Below are 14,521 nucleotides of genomic sequence, written 5' to 3'. Positions count from 1 at the left end.
TACCTAATATTGCAACAGATTTGCTTCATCTTCAGCACAGGTCAATATTTTCTTGATATTCTGAGTTACTTTATATTACCTTCTTGTAGACCTATATCTTTAAGTTCTAGACGAGTGCTGTCCAACAGAACTTTTTCTGTGATAATTAAAATATCCTGTATCTGTGCTGCCTTAGTTGTTGGCCACTAGCTACCTATGGCTACTGAGCACTTAAAATGTGGCAAATGTAACTGAGGAACTAAATATTTTATTTTTATTGTAATTAATTTAAACTTTCATTTAAGTAGCCATGGATAGTTAGTAGCTACTGTATTGACACTCTAATTCTTGACACTCAATCAGCAAACTCTTGTTCTAAAGGGCCAAACAGTAAATATTAATAGTTTAGGCTCTGTAGGCCATGCAGACTAGGCAACTAGTGGGTTCTTCTACAGTAGTATGAAAGCAGCCATAGATGACAATATGTAAATAAATGTGTGTGGCTGTGTTTCAACAAAACTTTATTTGCAAAAATGATCAATGACCTGTGAGCCAGAGTTTGCCAATCACTTGTCTAAACTATCAAGTCTCTGGGATATAGCTATAGTATCATATGAATATCCTGGAGTTAAAATTCTCAGGCTTATTACCCACTTTTTAACCTATATTCTGTACATTGATACCTATTCATGGGAGGTTAAGTATATTTGTCAAAGACCCTATTTTTATACTAGGCAATACCTCTACTTAATTTTTTTTTCCCAATGGCTTCCACCATCATCAGTTTTGCAGACACTCTGGACCTCTTCATTTAAAAATTCTTATTAGAAGACTGGCCAATGTCCAGACAAACCCATTCTTCCCAGGCCCCTTAAGATATAGTGATCAAAAGCCAAGAATCCATGATTCTGGCCATAATATAGAAACCCACCTATTCTTCAACATGACCCCTGCAGTCAGTTCTTTGCACCTCATACCTTGTTTTCTCTCCCCGAATCCCAGCTTTAACTGGTAAAAGAAAGAACATACTTCTTGTGTCTCCACAACCTTCAATTTCGGCCTCAGTATGTCAATAGCGGAGGTTTTGAGACCATTTCAGTTGTATCCTCAACCGCACAGGAATAGGCTGTGATGGATAATGGTCAAGAGAGTTGGAAGCCTCTTCTGACTCTCCATCCAGCTACTCTCCCCAAGGTGACCATGCACCTCTGACTGGCCATCTTGAGTCTACATGGGATTACTTGTGCAAATCACTCAGCGAAGGGTCCTCAACATTAAGATCTGTTGTGTTTTTTTTCTGGAGCTACTTACACTTTTTCTCACTACTGCTTTTATTTCCTTAAGAATTGTTCCTTTACCATTGAAACGAAAATAGGCTACGATTAACACATCTACTCTAATAGACCTGACAGTACCACAAAAATGCTGAGAGAAATACGTAAATGAGAAAGCTACAGATGAGGATCATCAAGGCAGCTTGGGAGGTGCTGGGTGGAGACTTAACAGCTTTTCCCCGAAGCATGCCTGGGCCTCAGCTTTCTCATCTCTAAAATGAGGCTCAACCTCGCAGAGCATTTGTACAGATTAGATACCACAGGTAAGCACACACAGGATAACACTGCACATAGGAAGACCTCAATAAATGCTACTACCCTTTCCTTCCTCTCTCTGTTAATGAAAATCAGTGACTTTAAACAGGAATCTTTTAAAAGTTCATACCATACAGTTATAGAAAGGAATCAGAACCAAGATACTCTTTTATGTGATATTTTGTGCCCAATAATGACATTTCATTTTCAGCAAATATTAATAAATATAAGTTGAACGTCACCAAAACAGAATTTCTGTTGAATCAGACTAATTTTTTGGAGGTATATTTTAACACGGATTTTAGACCTTTTACATGCTCTGCGAACTGTCATTAGGCATCAGCAGAGTAAAAAGCAGGGACGTCAGAGGCCATCTCAGTGTAGCAGCACCTGCAGCATCTCAGGCTGTACGCACTTACTTGGACATGAAAGCACCGCATCTTATTCTTGCATCGCTCCCCTCAGGAAACAGTAGCTCTGGACTGTACAGCACATCAACCAACACAGAGAATTCAGCCTGCATCATCGGGCTGAACTGTTGCTCCAAGGACGCCACTACATCCTAAGGAATAAAGCACAAGAGATACCATGTAAAGACCTAACTCAGATTTCATCCTTTGAAGATAGGACAACCTTAAGAATACTAACCAGGAATGAGATATGGGAATTTCAGAGAAGAGGCACCCTACTTCCCATGGTACCAAATGTCTGTGCTTTAAGTATAGGCTGGTTTTCTGTAGGAAAACTGTTTGAGTCTCCTTTTTCATTTATACTATAAGGGAGGGGTGGGTAGCTATATGATTTCTAAGGATATACAGACAAGATGAAAAGTCAGTAAAGCCACTGTTACAAGCACTGCAGTGTCTAAGATTGCAATAGAGAGAACACAGGTATTCATCAAATTGGGGCATGCTCAGCAAACAGCTAAAAAAGACTTCATATATGTCATCGGTCATCCGGAACTAACCATTTCTTCCAATGGGAAAATTCCTTGACATATTACCTGAAGCAGTGGTAGTACTATACAAGGGTTCAGTGGCACTTTGTAGTATTTCAAATTATATTTTTTGATAGACACTATTGGTCACCTGCCAATAGCTTTTCCTCATCCTCTTCCTTGCTAACAGAATCTCCATGTTATTTCTCAGTCAGGTAACAACATTCTCAGGGAGATGAGCTCCCTCAGCCTAAAGACAAGGTTGATTAGTTTAAGCCCGTCATGGTCATTCCATTTCCCCTGCCAGTAATTGATTAGGAATGATTATGTGACATAGTCCTGGCCAATAAGACATCCGGTGAAGTCTGCTGAGTGTGGGGCTGTGTATAGGGGGAGGACGGGGCAGGTCCTTTAGGAACTACCTATGATAGTAGTATTTACAGTATACTTGATACTATAGTATACTTGAGATAGTAGCTATCTCAAGATAGCTCAAGAGTGTGAAAATCCAAAATAAGAGGCAGCCCTCATATGACCTTTGGAGACCAGCCTTAAGCTGAAAGGCAACAGACCAACGGTGTTAAGGCCTGGACCTATCAAGCAACTGAACTAAACACCTCAGGAAGAGCCCCAAATCCAGATTCCTTGCTATGTGAAAGATATATTTTTTATTGTTTAAGCCACTTTTAGCTGAATAGTGTGTTAATTATAGCTGAAAGCACCTGACATGTTTCTAAAACGGACTGTAAGCAATGATAATTTACTGAACATTCTTTAATGATTAAAGCATCCCCTCTTTGTTTTTAAGATAACTAAGTTAGAAAATAAACCAAAAAAACTCACATAAAGCAATACTTTATTCACCCATACCTGTGGCATATTTTGTTAAGCAGAAGACTGACTGCCAATTGCTTATTGTTACTCTCAGCTATAGCAACATGCTTTTTTTTTTTTTAATTTGTTTGGTTGCACCAGGTCTTAGTTGCGGCAGGCGGGCTCCTTAGTTGTGGCAGGCGGGCTCCTTAGTTGTGGCATGTGAACTCTTAGTTTCGGCATGCATGTGGGATCTAGTTCCCTGACCAGGTATTGACCCCAGGCCCCCGGCATTGGGAGCACAGAATCTTAACCACTGTGCCACCAGGGAAGTCTCACAACATGTGCTTTTATGTTATTTTCTTCCTGGTAGTCTCTTGATTTCTTATGGCTAGATCTCAGGGGTTAACTCTTGTTTAACTCTTTCCTCTCTTTGTAGCAAAAGTGATCATTTCTACTTCAATTACTCTAAATAAGCTTTCTGAGAAATTCCTCATGACAGCTAAGAGAGACTACTAGAGAGGAAATCACATAAACGGGAAACTAGATATCATACAAAGGTGGGAAAAGAATATGCTTATCCAATGTGACCATATTTAATAAAACATCACTAAAACATACCTATCTTTCAGATTACCTCTCTTCTTCCTTTCATTTACTAAACAAATTGTGCCCAGGCTTCTGTGATGTGAATTCTGTCTTTATCTCCTATTTTGATCATGGGCCAACTATGTGATCTCTGATTCATTATTTCTCCACGTGAAAACCCAGGATAATGATACTAGCAATTACATGGGTTTAAAGTAAATACATAAAACAGCCTCTACGATGTCTTGTAATAACCTATAATGGAAAAGAATCTTAAAAAGAATCATCGTTAAACACCTGAAGCTAACACAACATTGTAAATTAACTATACTTCAATTTTTTTAAATGGTTAAAAAAAACCCAGGCTCTAACACGTATTGACCACTTAGTATTCCTGAATAAATGTTAGTAATTATTGAGTACCAGTTAGCTGCAATCATCACCCTGTTGCCAGACCTAGCGGTTACTTTTCTGACCTCATGTCACCCAACCATTGCTAAGCATTTTACACACTTGTCCCTACTTTGTCAAACACTTTCTGCGCTTGGCTTCTGTAACATCACACTCACCTTATTTTCCACCTATGTCCTGACCACTCCTTTACCAACTCCTGGTAGCTCCTGGTCCTTTTTCTTTATATCTACAGTTTCTTGTGAGGAATCTCATGCAATTCCATGGTTTTAATATCATACGTATGCTGAAAATCCCCACATTTATATTTCCTGTATGGACATCTTTCCAAACCACTTCAGACTCATATATCCAGCAGCCTATATGACACACTCACAGAGATACTGACATAGACATCCAACACTTAAAATTCTCCATACAGAACACCTGATTCCAACTCTCCCATTCTTCCCTATCTTAGCAAATGATCCAATCATATCATACCCAGGCTCATCCTTGATTTCTCTTTCCAACACCCCACACCTCATCCATCCATCCACCAAGTCCCATTGGCCCTAGGACCAACTATATCCAAAGTTCATCTACTTATCTTCATTGCTACTGCTATCCCCTTAAGCCAAGCCACCGTCACCTTTTGCCTGAATTAATACAATAACTACCTAACTAGACTCACTGCTTCCATGTCTGGACCCTATAATCCATTCACCATTCAAAATCCACAGTGTTTTTTAAAAGGTAAACCAAGTCATGCCTATACTCTGCTAAAAATCTCCAATGATTTTCCATCACATTTGGAATAAATCCAAATGCTTTACCATGGAAGTCTCTACATGATTTGGCTCCTTATTTCATAATACTCTCTTCCTTTGCTCACTCCTGCCCCAATGGGCTTCTCTTGGTTCTTCAAACCCACATCCTCATTCCTGCCTTAACATCTTTGCATTTACTCTTCCCTCCCCATAAAGCTCTCTATCCTCCTATCTTTGAATAGATTATTCCTCTTCATTATTTGGGTCTCAACTCAATGTCTCCTTAATAGAGAGGAGCTCCCTCACTGCAGGATCACTCTCCCAGTGATTCTCCATCATATTGTTGTACTGATTTATTTTATTCATAGCAGTTTTAATGCTCTAACATCATATCATTTACTTAATGCGTCAGGATGCATTTTCTATGAGGGCACAGACCTCACGGTTCTATCTCCAGTACTTAACACAGTGGCTGGAACGGAGTTTTCATCAAATATACATTTATCCAGTGAATGCCAATGACTGTGCTAAAAGAACACGCCCTCTTTATTTCTCCCCTGAAATGTCTACCCCTCTGGCTCTCATGAACCTGACTTCCCTCCTTTCTGACCGTGTCTTTTTTTTCTCATTTATTTGGCCATTCTGCCACTTCTGGCCGCTCACAAAATGTTCTTTGTTTTTCCTATCACTATACTCTCTCTTTCAGCAATACCAACCACTATCCTCACTCCAACTATTATCTCCAAATAGAGACTTACCTTCCAATACATTCAGTAGCCTATAAACCTAATTCACTGTATGTTCAATGATCATAGCCAACATCCTTTTACTGGATTCTCTCCTTCCCTCTTACAATGAAGAGTCTATAACATCACCTAGTCTCCAATCATCAGTGCCTCTTAAACACCCCTCATGTCCCCTCTCTATCTCCATCCAAAAACCACCAGGTCTGTTGACCCTGCCTTCATTATTGTATATAACACTTATTTTTTCATTTCATTGATACCACCACCTGGCTGATATTTTTAGTAATTTCTTATTAATCTGCCTTCCTCTAGTCTCTTCCTGATATTTCCATCCTGCAAACCAATAACTGTTTACTCATTTATAATGACATTTTCCTCAAAACATTTAATGACTTATAATCTTCAAGTTTTCAGACTGAGTCTAACTTGTCTTTTTTTTTTTTTTTTTTTCCGGCTTTGCCACGTGGCATGCAGGATCTTAGTTCCCCGACCAGGAATCAAACCTGTGCCCCTGTGGCACCTGCAGTGGAACCACGGAATCTTAACCACTGGACCACCAGGGAAGTCCCTAACTTGTCTTTATAGTCACGTATAACGCTCATCTATCAAAACTCTGAACCTTCACCATTTAATCTACTCATTACCTCTTACAATATTTATTCCAGTTCATGTCTTGACCATTATCCATGCCAATAACTTTCCTCAAGCCATACCCCAGTTCATCCCATGAAATCTTCCACTAATTATGTGGGAGGGAAGATATCTGTTATGGGCTGAATTGTGTCCCTCTCAAAACTCATATGATAAAGCCCTAACCCCGGTACTTCAATGTGACTATATTTGGAGTTAGGGCCTTTAAAGGGGTAATTCAGTTAAAATAAATTCATATGTATGGCCTCTAGTCCAAAATGACTGGTGTCCTTATAAGAAGAGATTAGGGCACAGATGTGTATGTGCACAGAGGAAAGACCATATGAGGACACAGTGACAAGTAGGCCATCTGCAAGCCAAGGAGAGAGGCCTCAGAAAAAAACAACCTGCTAACACGTTGATCTTGAATTTCTAGCTCCAGAACTGTGAGAAAATAAATTTTTGTTGGTTAAACCACCCAGTCTGTGGTATTTTGTGATGGCAGTCCAAGCAGACTAATACAATGTCTCTCTTTACTCAGTGTCCCAGAATGTCCAGGCCAAAACAGGAGTGGGATACTATACAAATAATTTGGGAGTAAAGGTGCTCACACCATTCTCACCAAAGGAGTATAAAAAGGATACTTAGAGATGAATTGAAGCAAGGTTGTGAATATTTATTACATGAGTCTTTACAGTAAATTATTTTACCTAATGTATTGAAGTTATTAAGACCCATTACTCTACTATCAAAGCACATTAAATAATACATACTCACCAAAAACAACTCACAACAACTTCTACCTAGAAGCTATGCTTTTTAAAAGGATGGTGTTCGTAGGACACTGTAAAGTAAAGCCTGGTCCCCAACTAGAATTTGATATTTTTAACCATATTTTATTTATGTGACTACATATATTAAAAATTATAATTTAGAAAATATTAATGCCATTTCATGCTCTTATTGTACCTGTAACTTTTCAATAATATTTCTATAATCCCAAGAAGGCCCTCCAAGAGCTTCCTTAAAGCGTGGTCCAGAGCGAGCTGATAGTCTCCAACCCATGGCCGCTCTCTGTACCATATTGGAATGACTCTTCATAAAAAGAGTATTAACTTGGCCGTCCAAATCCACTGGAATGGCAATTCCACGATTCTTTGCTGAAAAAGAAAGATTTAAAATATTTTCCTCTTTATTTGACTAAAGCTACTTGCATACTATCAAAATAATTTTATAAAGATAGAACAAATAAAAAAGAAAAATATAAGATAAATAAATTCTGGGATGTAATGTAAAGCATGGTGACTATAGTTAGCCATAGTGTATTATATATTTGAAAGTTACTAAGAGAATAGATCTTAAATGTTCTCATCACAAGAAAAAAATTGTAACTATGTGAGATGATGATTGTTAACTAACTTTATTGTAGTAATCATTTCACAATATATACATATATCAATGACAATATTATATGTCAATTATATCTCAATAAAACTGGGGGGAAAAAGAAAAATGTCAAACCTTCAAATTCTGTCAAATTATTTTATATAACTGCAAAAGTTTTTAACTTGAAAGTATCTCAATTCTTAAGACCAATTATTAAAGTGGGCTCATTAAACATTCAAGAATTTATGTGATTTCTTGATGGTTAATGTTTGAAACGCACTTTACACAGCACCAATATGGCAAAACACTGTATACCAACCATGTAAATTTGTACCTTCCAAGATGCAAAGGAAAATTAAAAAACAGACAGAAAACACATGATAAAATCCTGCCAGTCCATTTTATTAATATAATTCTCGTGTATGTGTCTGTGCACAAACATGCACAAATGCACAAAACTGCATGTGGTAAAACATCTGAGAGAAGACATAAAAAATTGACAAGTATAAAAAAATCTGCATTGGAAGATAGTACACAGTACATGTCCTTCTTTCTTCCCAAGATCCACTGAAATTTATATTTTAATACACTTATATCACAATACTGAAAAATAAGAATGCTTGCTGTAAGGAAAACAGAAATGTTGAGGTATTTTTGCAAGCAGAATGAAGATGGGATTTGTCCATCAGAGAAAGAAGAAACAAGAAATTGCTCTACAAGAGATTAGAGTTAGAACAGGCCTTCCTAGGTTCCCAGACAAACACAAAGTGGTCACGGGGGATGGGAAAGTCATCTGGCAACTCAAGAAGGAATAGCATCTGAGTATCTGGGAAGTGAAGGCCTTCGTCCCTCTGACTAGCATAAACAGAGCAGCTGGCAGCAGAGGTTTTTACCCAGAGGATAAAGTTAGAGAAATGCAGAAATGTTCTCTCAACAAACACGAATACCTGCCTGGAGAGAATGCCAAATGAAGGGGTTAAGAATTGACAGAGAAGCAGAACAGAGCTTGAAGAAACTGCAAAGTCCTCATCAAATAAGCAGTAGCATAGGGGGGAGAGAGAAGGCAGCTCAAAGAAGAAGAGAAAATATACAAAAGATCCCAAGCCCTGACGAAAGCCCTCCTCATTTTAACACTTGTTAGTATTCCCAGCTTACCTTCTGCTTCACACAGACACACACACACACACTCCAAGAAAGCCTGTGTATCATTTATTCAGCCCCTCACCCAGAACTCAGGGTAAGCCCTGTCATTTACATGAGAAAGCTAATAGAGAAACAGAGTCTCAAAACTGCAGTGGAAGCCCGCGCCAGTCGTTATAGATCTTTATGACACACCACCAAGAATCACAGGGAAAACCAAGAACATTAAGAATAACTAGCCCCAGTGAAAACAAATGATTTAGGGAAGAACAAAAAATATTTAAATAATTCTAATTATTGTCCTCAGAAAATGTGAGCATATAGTGCCTCCAAAACGTTAGGAAAAAAGAAAAAGAAAGAAATCTTGGAAATTAAAATATGATTGTGCAAATAAACATTTCAAAATCGGCTGAAAAAAACCCATAGGAATAAGGACCAAGTTGATAATCTGGGAAAGTTAAGGAATCTTGTAGAGCATAAAAGAGTCAAAGGGGGGACTTCCCTGCTGGTGCAGTGGTTAAGGGTCCGCCTGCCAATGCAGGGGACTGGGGTTCCAGCCCTGGTCTGGGAGGATCCCACATGCCGCAGAGCAACTAAGTCCGCGCGCCACAGCTGCTGGGCCTGTGCTCTAGAGCCGGCGAGCCACAACTACTGAGCCTGCGTGCCACAACTACTGAAGCCCGCGTTCCTAGAGCCCGTGCTCTGCAACAAAGAGAAGCCACCGCAATGAGAAGCCCGCGCACAGCAATGAAGAGAAGATCCCACTTGCTGCAACTAGAGAAAGCCCACGCGCAGCAATGAGGACCCAATGCAGCCCAAAAATTAATTAATTAATTAATTAATTTAAAAGAGTCAAAGGGAAAATAAAACAGAGAATATGAAATAGGGAGGGTCATCCAGGAAGTCAAATAACTAATAAATGTAAGCTCTAGAAAGAAATATCAGCGACAATGAAAAGGAAGAAATGATTAAGAAAATATAGAGGACAATTAATCACCTTGAGCTGAAGAAAGATGTGAAGTCCTTAAACTGAGAAGGTCTACTGTGTGTGTTAAATAGGATTAAATAAGCATATTGGCCATATTCTAGTAAACATCTATAATGTTATTATGGATTGAATTGTGCCTCCCAAAAATATATGTTGAAGTCCTAATCCCAAGGAAAACAACAACAGTGGGCAGTACTATTTCTGCCGGTGAAAATTCTCTGAAGCCCAGAGATACTTAAAAACTTCTCTGAAAATAGATAATTTTAGCTACCAACACAAAAAGTTCCCAATTTAAACAAGAGCTCAAGCTGAAGTGTTAAGGAAATAATGACAGCTCTAAGGCAACCCTAACGATCAATTGCACCACTGCCCAAATTTCCATAGTGAATGTTTTCCTAATATTCATTATAAATTTCCCTTTCCAAAGCATACAACGTCTCTGTTTCTGTCCATCACACACAGCAAAGCAACTGCACTCCTGTCCCATCTGAAGGCCCGACAGCCTTGAAAAGGCCAGGCTGCACATATTTTTATAAATACTTAATCCTGCACCATGATCAAATCCCAGCAAGACTTTCATCCTTTTATGGCTGTTTCACATATAAACTGGGTTTGCTCTAAACATTCAAAAGTCAAACAGAAGACAATACTTCTTATATGTTATTTTTTAAGCAACAGAAAATAACAAAAATTGTAAAACTGAAAGTTGCTTAACACATATTACAACAAAGTTTCAGCTCATGTTTAAACGAAGTTGGGGGGGTGGACTTACCTCCCCTTTAGAAACCAGGTACGTTAGATACAACTAACCATCAAGTGAGCATTTGTTGCTATGAACGTCACTTACACAAAGACGTGCTCAAGGAGTATTCTTCTAATGATATCAGTGGAAATGGAATCCAATGGTAGCACCTCTGTTATTCCTAGTAGTGCAGCCCTCCTATCAGTGTGGTCAGGGAAGTCTCACCCCCGCACCCCTACCTCATGCATCTATGAGCTGCTGCCACTATTCCACTACGGCCAGCAGCAGGGACAAACCAGAATGAGAAGACTCCACCATCCCAAACTTTATTGAAAGGGTTTTTTTGGTCCCCCAAACTGTACCACTCTAGGTGGTATTTTCTAGTCTCTTATCTTAGCACAGATTACACGATATAAATTAACTGGCTAAAATAAACCCTACTTTCTCATGTCCAAAGGTAAACTCTAGCCAAAGGCTAAATCACAATTTCTAGGCAATAAAAGAAAATTAACTATGCAACTGGGGAACGGATTTGAGTTAAAATAAGTCAGCTGTGTAGATAATGATGAAACTTTTTCAAGCAATTGTAAAAATATTAATACCATTAAAGACATGGCCTGAAATAGATTCTCTGCACTGTCAAAATATTATAAAGATTAATTTGAAAGCAAAGTTGACAGTGCTAATTTAGCTTTCTATATATTGTTTAAGAATTAAAGCAGAAGATTGTGACTAGGAAAAGAAAGGAATTAATTCATGATCTCACTTACAAGACCATTAATAACTAGAATAATATTTTTCAAATGCAACCAAAAATATGATTCAAACTTAGCTTCCTTTTATTTAGCTAGAAAAAATTCTGATATAAATAGTATATTGCAGTGTGAACTAGGACGTATTCTTGGGGTTAATGGTTATCCCACCTTCCCGCTCCCAATAAGGAAAAACTAATGAATTTACCAACAGTCAGTTATTCTTCGGGCACGTAGCATTAACTCCAACTTCTGTGTTTTAGTGGTCACATTAAAGTTTAAGATGTTTAAAAAATAAATGTTCCTGTTTCACTCCTAAGTTGGACTGCAGCTAAGATACTATCTTGTTAAGGGTATTTTGCCAGAGAATAAGCATATGGAGTTCTTTAAAAACTAATAAGAGAGAGGATGGGTTGTTATTAATGCATTCACCTTTTATAGAGTTCTGCACAGCAATAGTTCTCTAAAATGCGCTATCTTTATTCACAGGTATTGTGATTATTGGGCTAACCAACTAATTAGGCTTACAAATCCTGAAAATTCTCTAGATATGACAAGACTTTGCAGTGATTTTAAGATGTAATTGAAATCTATTTCTAATTATTATTCATTAAGTCTTGCATATTGTGCGAAATTTTTAAATTAGACAAAATTACTGGTGGTAACTGCCAGATCAAAAATCTCTGAGAACACACATACTGCAGTGGTAAGTGCCATGGAAAAAAATGCTTAGATAGATAAACTGACAGGTAGGGGGAAAAGGCAACAGAAAGTGTGAGCAGTAATTATAACACTGCATTTATTGTCAAGCACTCCTGTACAGGTACACAAGAGAAAGGACAGCTGGTGCACAAGGAAGGTATAATGGGGTGGGCAGAGAGTAGTACCTTTTCTGAATCATGTCAAAATATCCAGGATAAATCTGTACTGAAACACTAGTGTTCTTAAATACAAAGAACACTAAAAACACAAAATGTATCTTTCTTGTTTGGTACTCAAACTATACTTAATTAACCCCTAAATTGAATAAAAAAAATAATTGTATTACAAGTGTTAAACAGGACGTGGAGAAAAGGGAATCCTTGTGCACTGTTGGTGGGTATATAAATCGGTGCAGCCACTATGAAAAACAGTATGGAGGTTTCTTAAAAATTAAAAATAGAACTACCATATAATCCACTTATTCTACTTCTGGGTATTTATCCAAAGAAAACGAAGGCACTAACCCCAAAAGATATACACACCCCTATGTTCAGTGCAGCATTATTTACAATAGCCAAGATATGGAAACAACCTAAGTGTTCATCAATTGATGAATGGATAAAGAAGATATGTTTTATATATATATAAAACATATATACACACATACAATGGAATACTACTCAGCCATAAAAAAGGAGGAAATCTTGCCATTTGGAACAACATGGATGGATCTTGAGGTTATTATGCTAAATGAAATAAATCAGACAGAGAAAGACAAATACTGCATGATTTCACTTATACGTGGAATCTAAAAATCGAAACAAATGAACAAACAGATCAAAACAAAACTCATGGATACAGAGAACAGATCAGTGGTTATCAGAGGAGAAGGGGGTTAGGAGGTGGGTGAAAAGAGTGAACGGGGTCGACTGCATGGTGATGGATAGAAACTATACTTACTGTGATGATCATTTTCTAGTGTATACAAATATCAAATTATTATGTTGTACACTTGAAACTAATATATTGTTCTATATCAATTTTACCTCAATAAAAAAAGAATATATAATTTTATGGTTGTGCGAGAACACAACCACACGTGTTGTGTTCACATTGGCACACGTGACTAGTCATCTGGAAAATATTAAGTTAATTCCATATCTTATACCTTACAACTAAATATATTCCAGGTAACTCAAAATTGTAAAGTCACACCAAAAATACAAACAGACAGAGAAACTAAAAACATGAAAATTCTCAATGGGAATTAAGAAACAGCATCTTATACTGATCAAGGCCATTCTGAAGATGAAAGAAAACCTAAAATGCCTAAAAGAAAATAAATTTCTGGGCTTCCCTGGTGGTGCAGTGGTTAAGAATCCGCCTGTCAATGCAGGGGACATGGGTTTGAGCCCTGGTTCAGGAAGATCCCACATGTTGCGGAGCAACTAAGCCCGTGCGCCACAACTACTGAGCCTCTGCTCTACAGCCCACGAGCCACAACTACTGAGCCCCCGTGCTACAACTACTGAAGCCCATGCACCCTAGAGCCCATGCTCCACAACAAGAAAAGCCACTGCAATGAGAAGCCCACGCACCACAACGAAGAGTAGCCCCTGCTTGCCGCAACTAGAGGAAGCCTGCGTGCAGCAACGAAGACCCAATGCAGCCAAAAATAAATGAATAAAATAAATGTTTATAAAAAGAAAATAAATTCCTGCGTGCCAAAAAAAATTGAAATGACAAATGAAAAATTGAGAAAAAATATTGGCTACTTATAGGCAAAGAGCTCATTTTCTTAAGAAATAAAGGGCTATCCAAACTATCGAGAAAAACAAAGCCTTCAGGAAAAGTGAGCAAAACACAAAAAGTGACAGTTCACAGAAAATACCAATGAATCAATCATATGGAAAGGTTTTGTTTTCCCTCACTCATAAGAAGAGAAACACACGTTAAAGCTATAACAATACTTTTATTTATAAGATTTGCAAATATGTAAGAATTTGATAACATAGCACATTATCAAGGAGAAAGATACTCTCCTACATTGCTTGTGGCATATAAATTGAACAACCTCTACGGAGGGCAGTATCTGTCAAAATTAGAATACCCAGAAATTCTACCTTTAGGTGTTTACCTTATTCTTCCTCATGAGCAAAATGACTGGAAACAACATAAATAACCAACAATGGGGTTAAATAAATTAGAATATAGGCACACGATAGGATATTATGCAGTCAATGACAAGAATAGGATATTCACTCATTTCTTTGTATTCACCCAGGTATTTTGTTCATACAATAAATATTCATTGAGTACCTACCATGCTCTAGGCACAGTGTCAGGCTCTAGAAATTTGTAACAGATAA

The 14,521-nt window shown here is 37.9% G+C and overlaps 1 protein-coding gene across 3 annotated transcripts in view; it reads right to left on the bottom strand.

Annotated features, from left to right (window-relative positions):
* The window catches only part of ITPR2 (inositol 1,4,5-trisphosphate receptor type 2), a 521,140-nt gene that overhangs the window by 224,436 nt on the left and 282,183 nt on the right, over positions 1-14,521 (bottom strand). For all 3 annotated transcript variants that reach the window (XM_057555894.1, XM_007194868.3, XM_007194867.3), the window contains exons 35-36: positions 7,412-7,602; positions 1,988-2,130 (exon numbers count right to left, since the gene is read on the bottom strand). In XM_057555894.1, the coding sequence (XP_057411877.1) occupies positions 1,988-2,130; positions 7,412-7,602 (334 nt within the window). The remainder of the gene's footprint in view (positions 1-1,987; positions 2,131-7,411; positions 7,603-14,521) is intronic.

This window comes from Balaenoptera acutorostrata, chromosome 11, assembly GCF_949987535.1.
Source record: "Balaenoptera acutorostrata chromosome 11, mBalAcu1.1, whole genome shotgun sequence".
Classification (NCBI taxonomy): domain Eukaryota; kingdom Metazoa; phylum Chordata; class Mammalia; order Artiodactyla; family Balaenopteridae; genus Balaenoptera; species Balaenoptera acutorostrata.
Note: the sequence above shows the minus strand (reverse complement) of the source record. Positions and strands in the feature narration are given on the sequence as shown.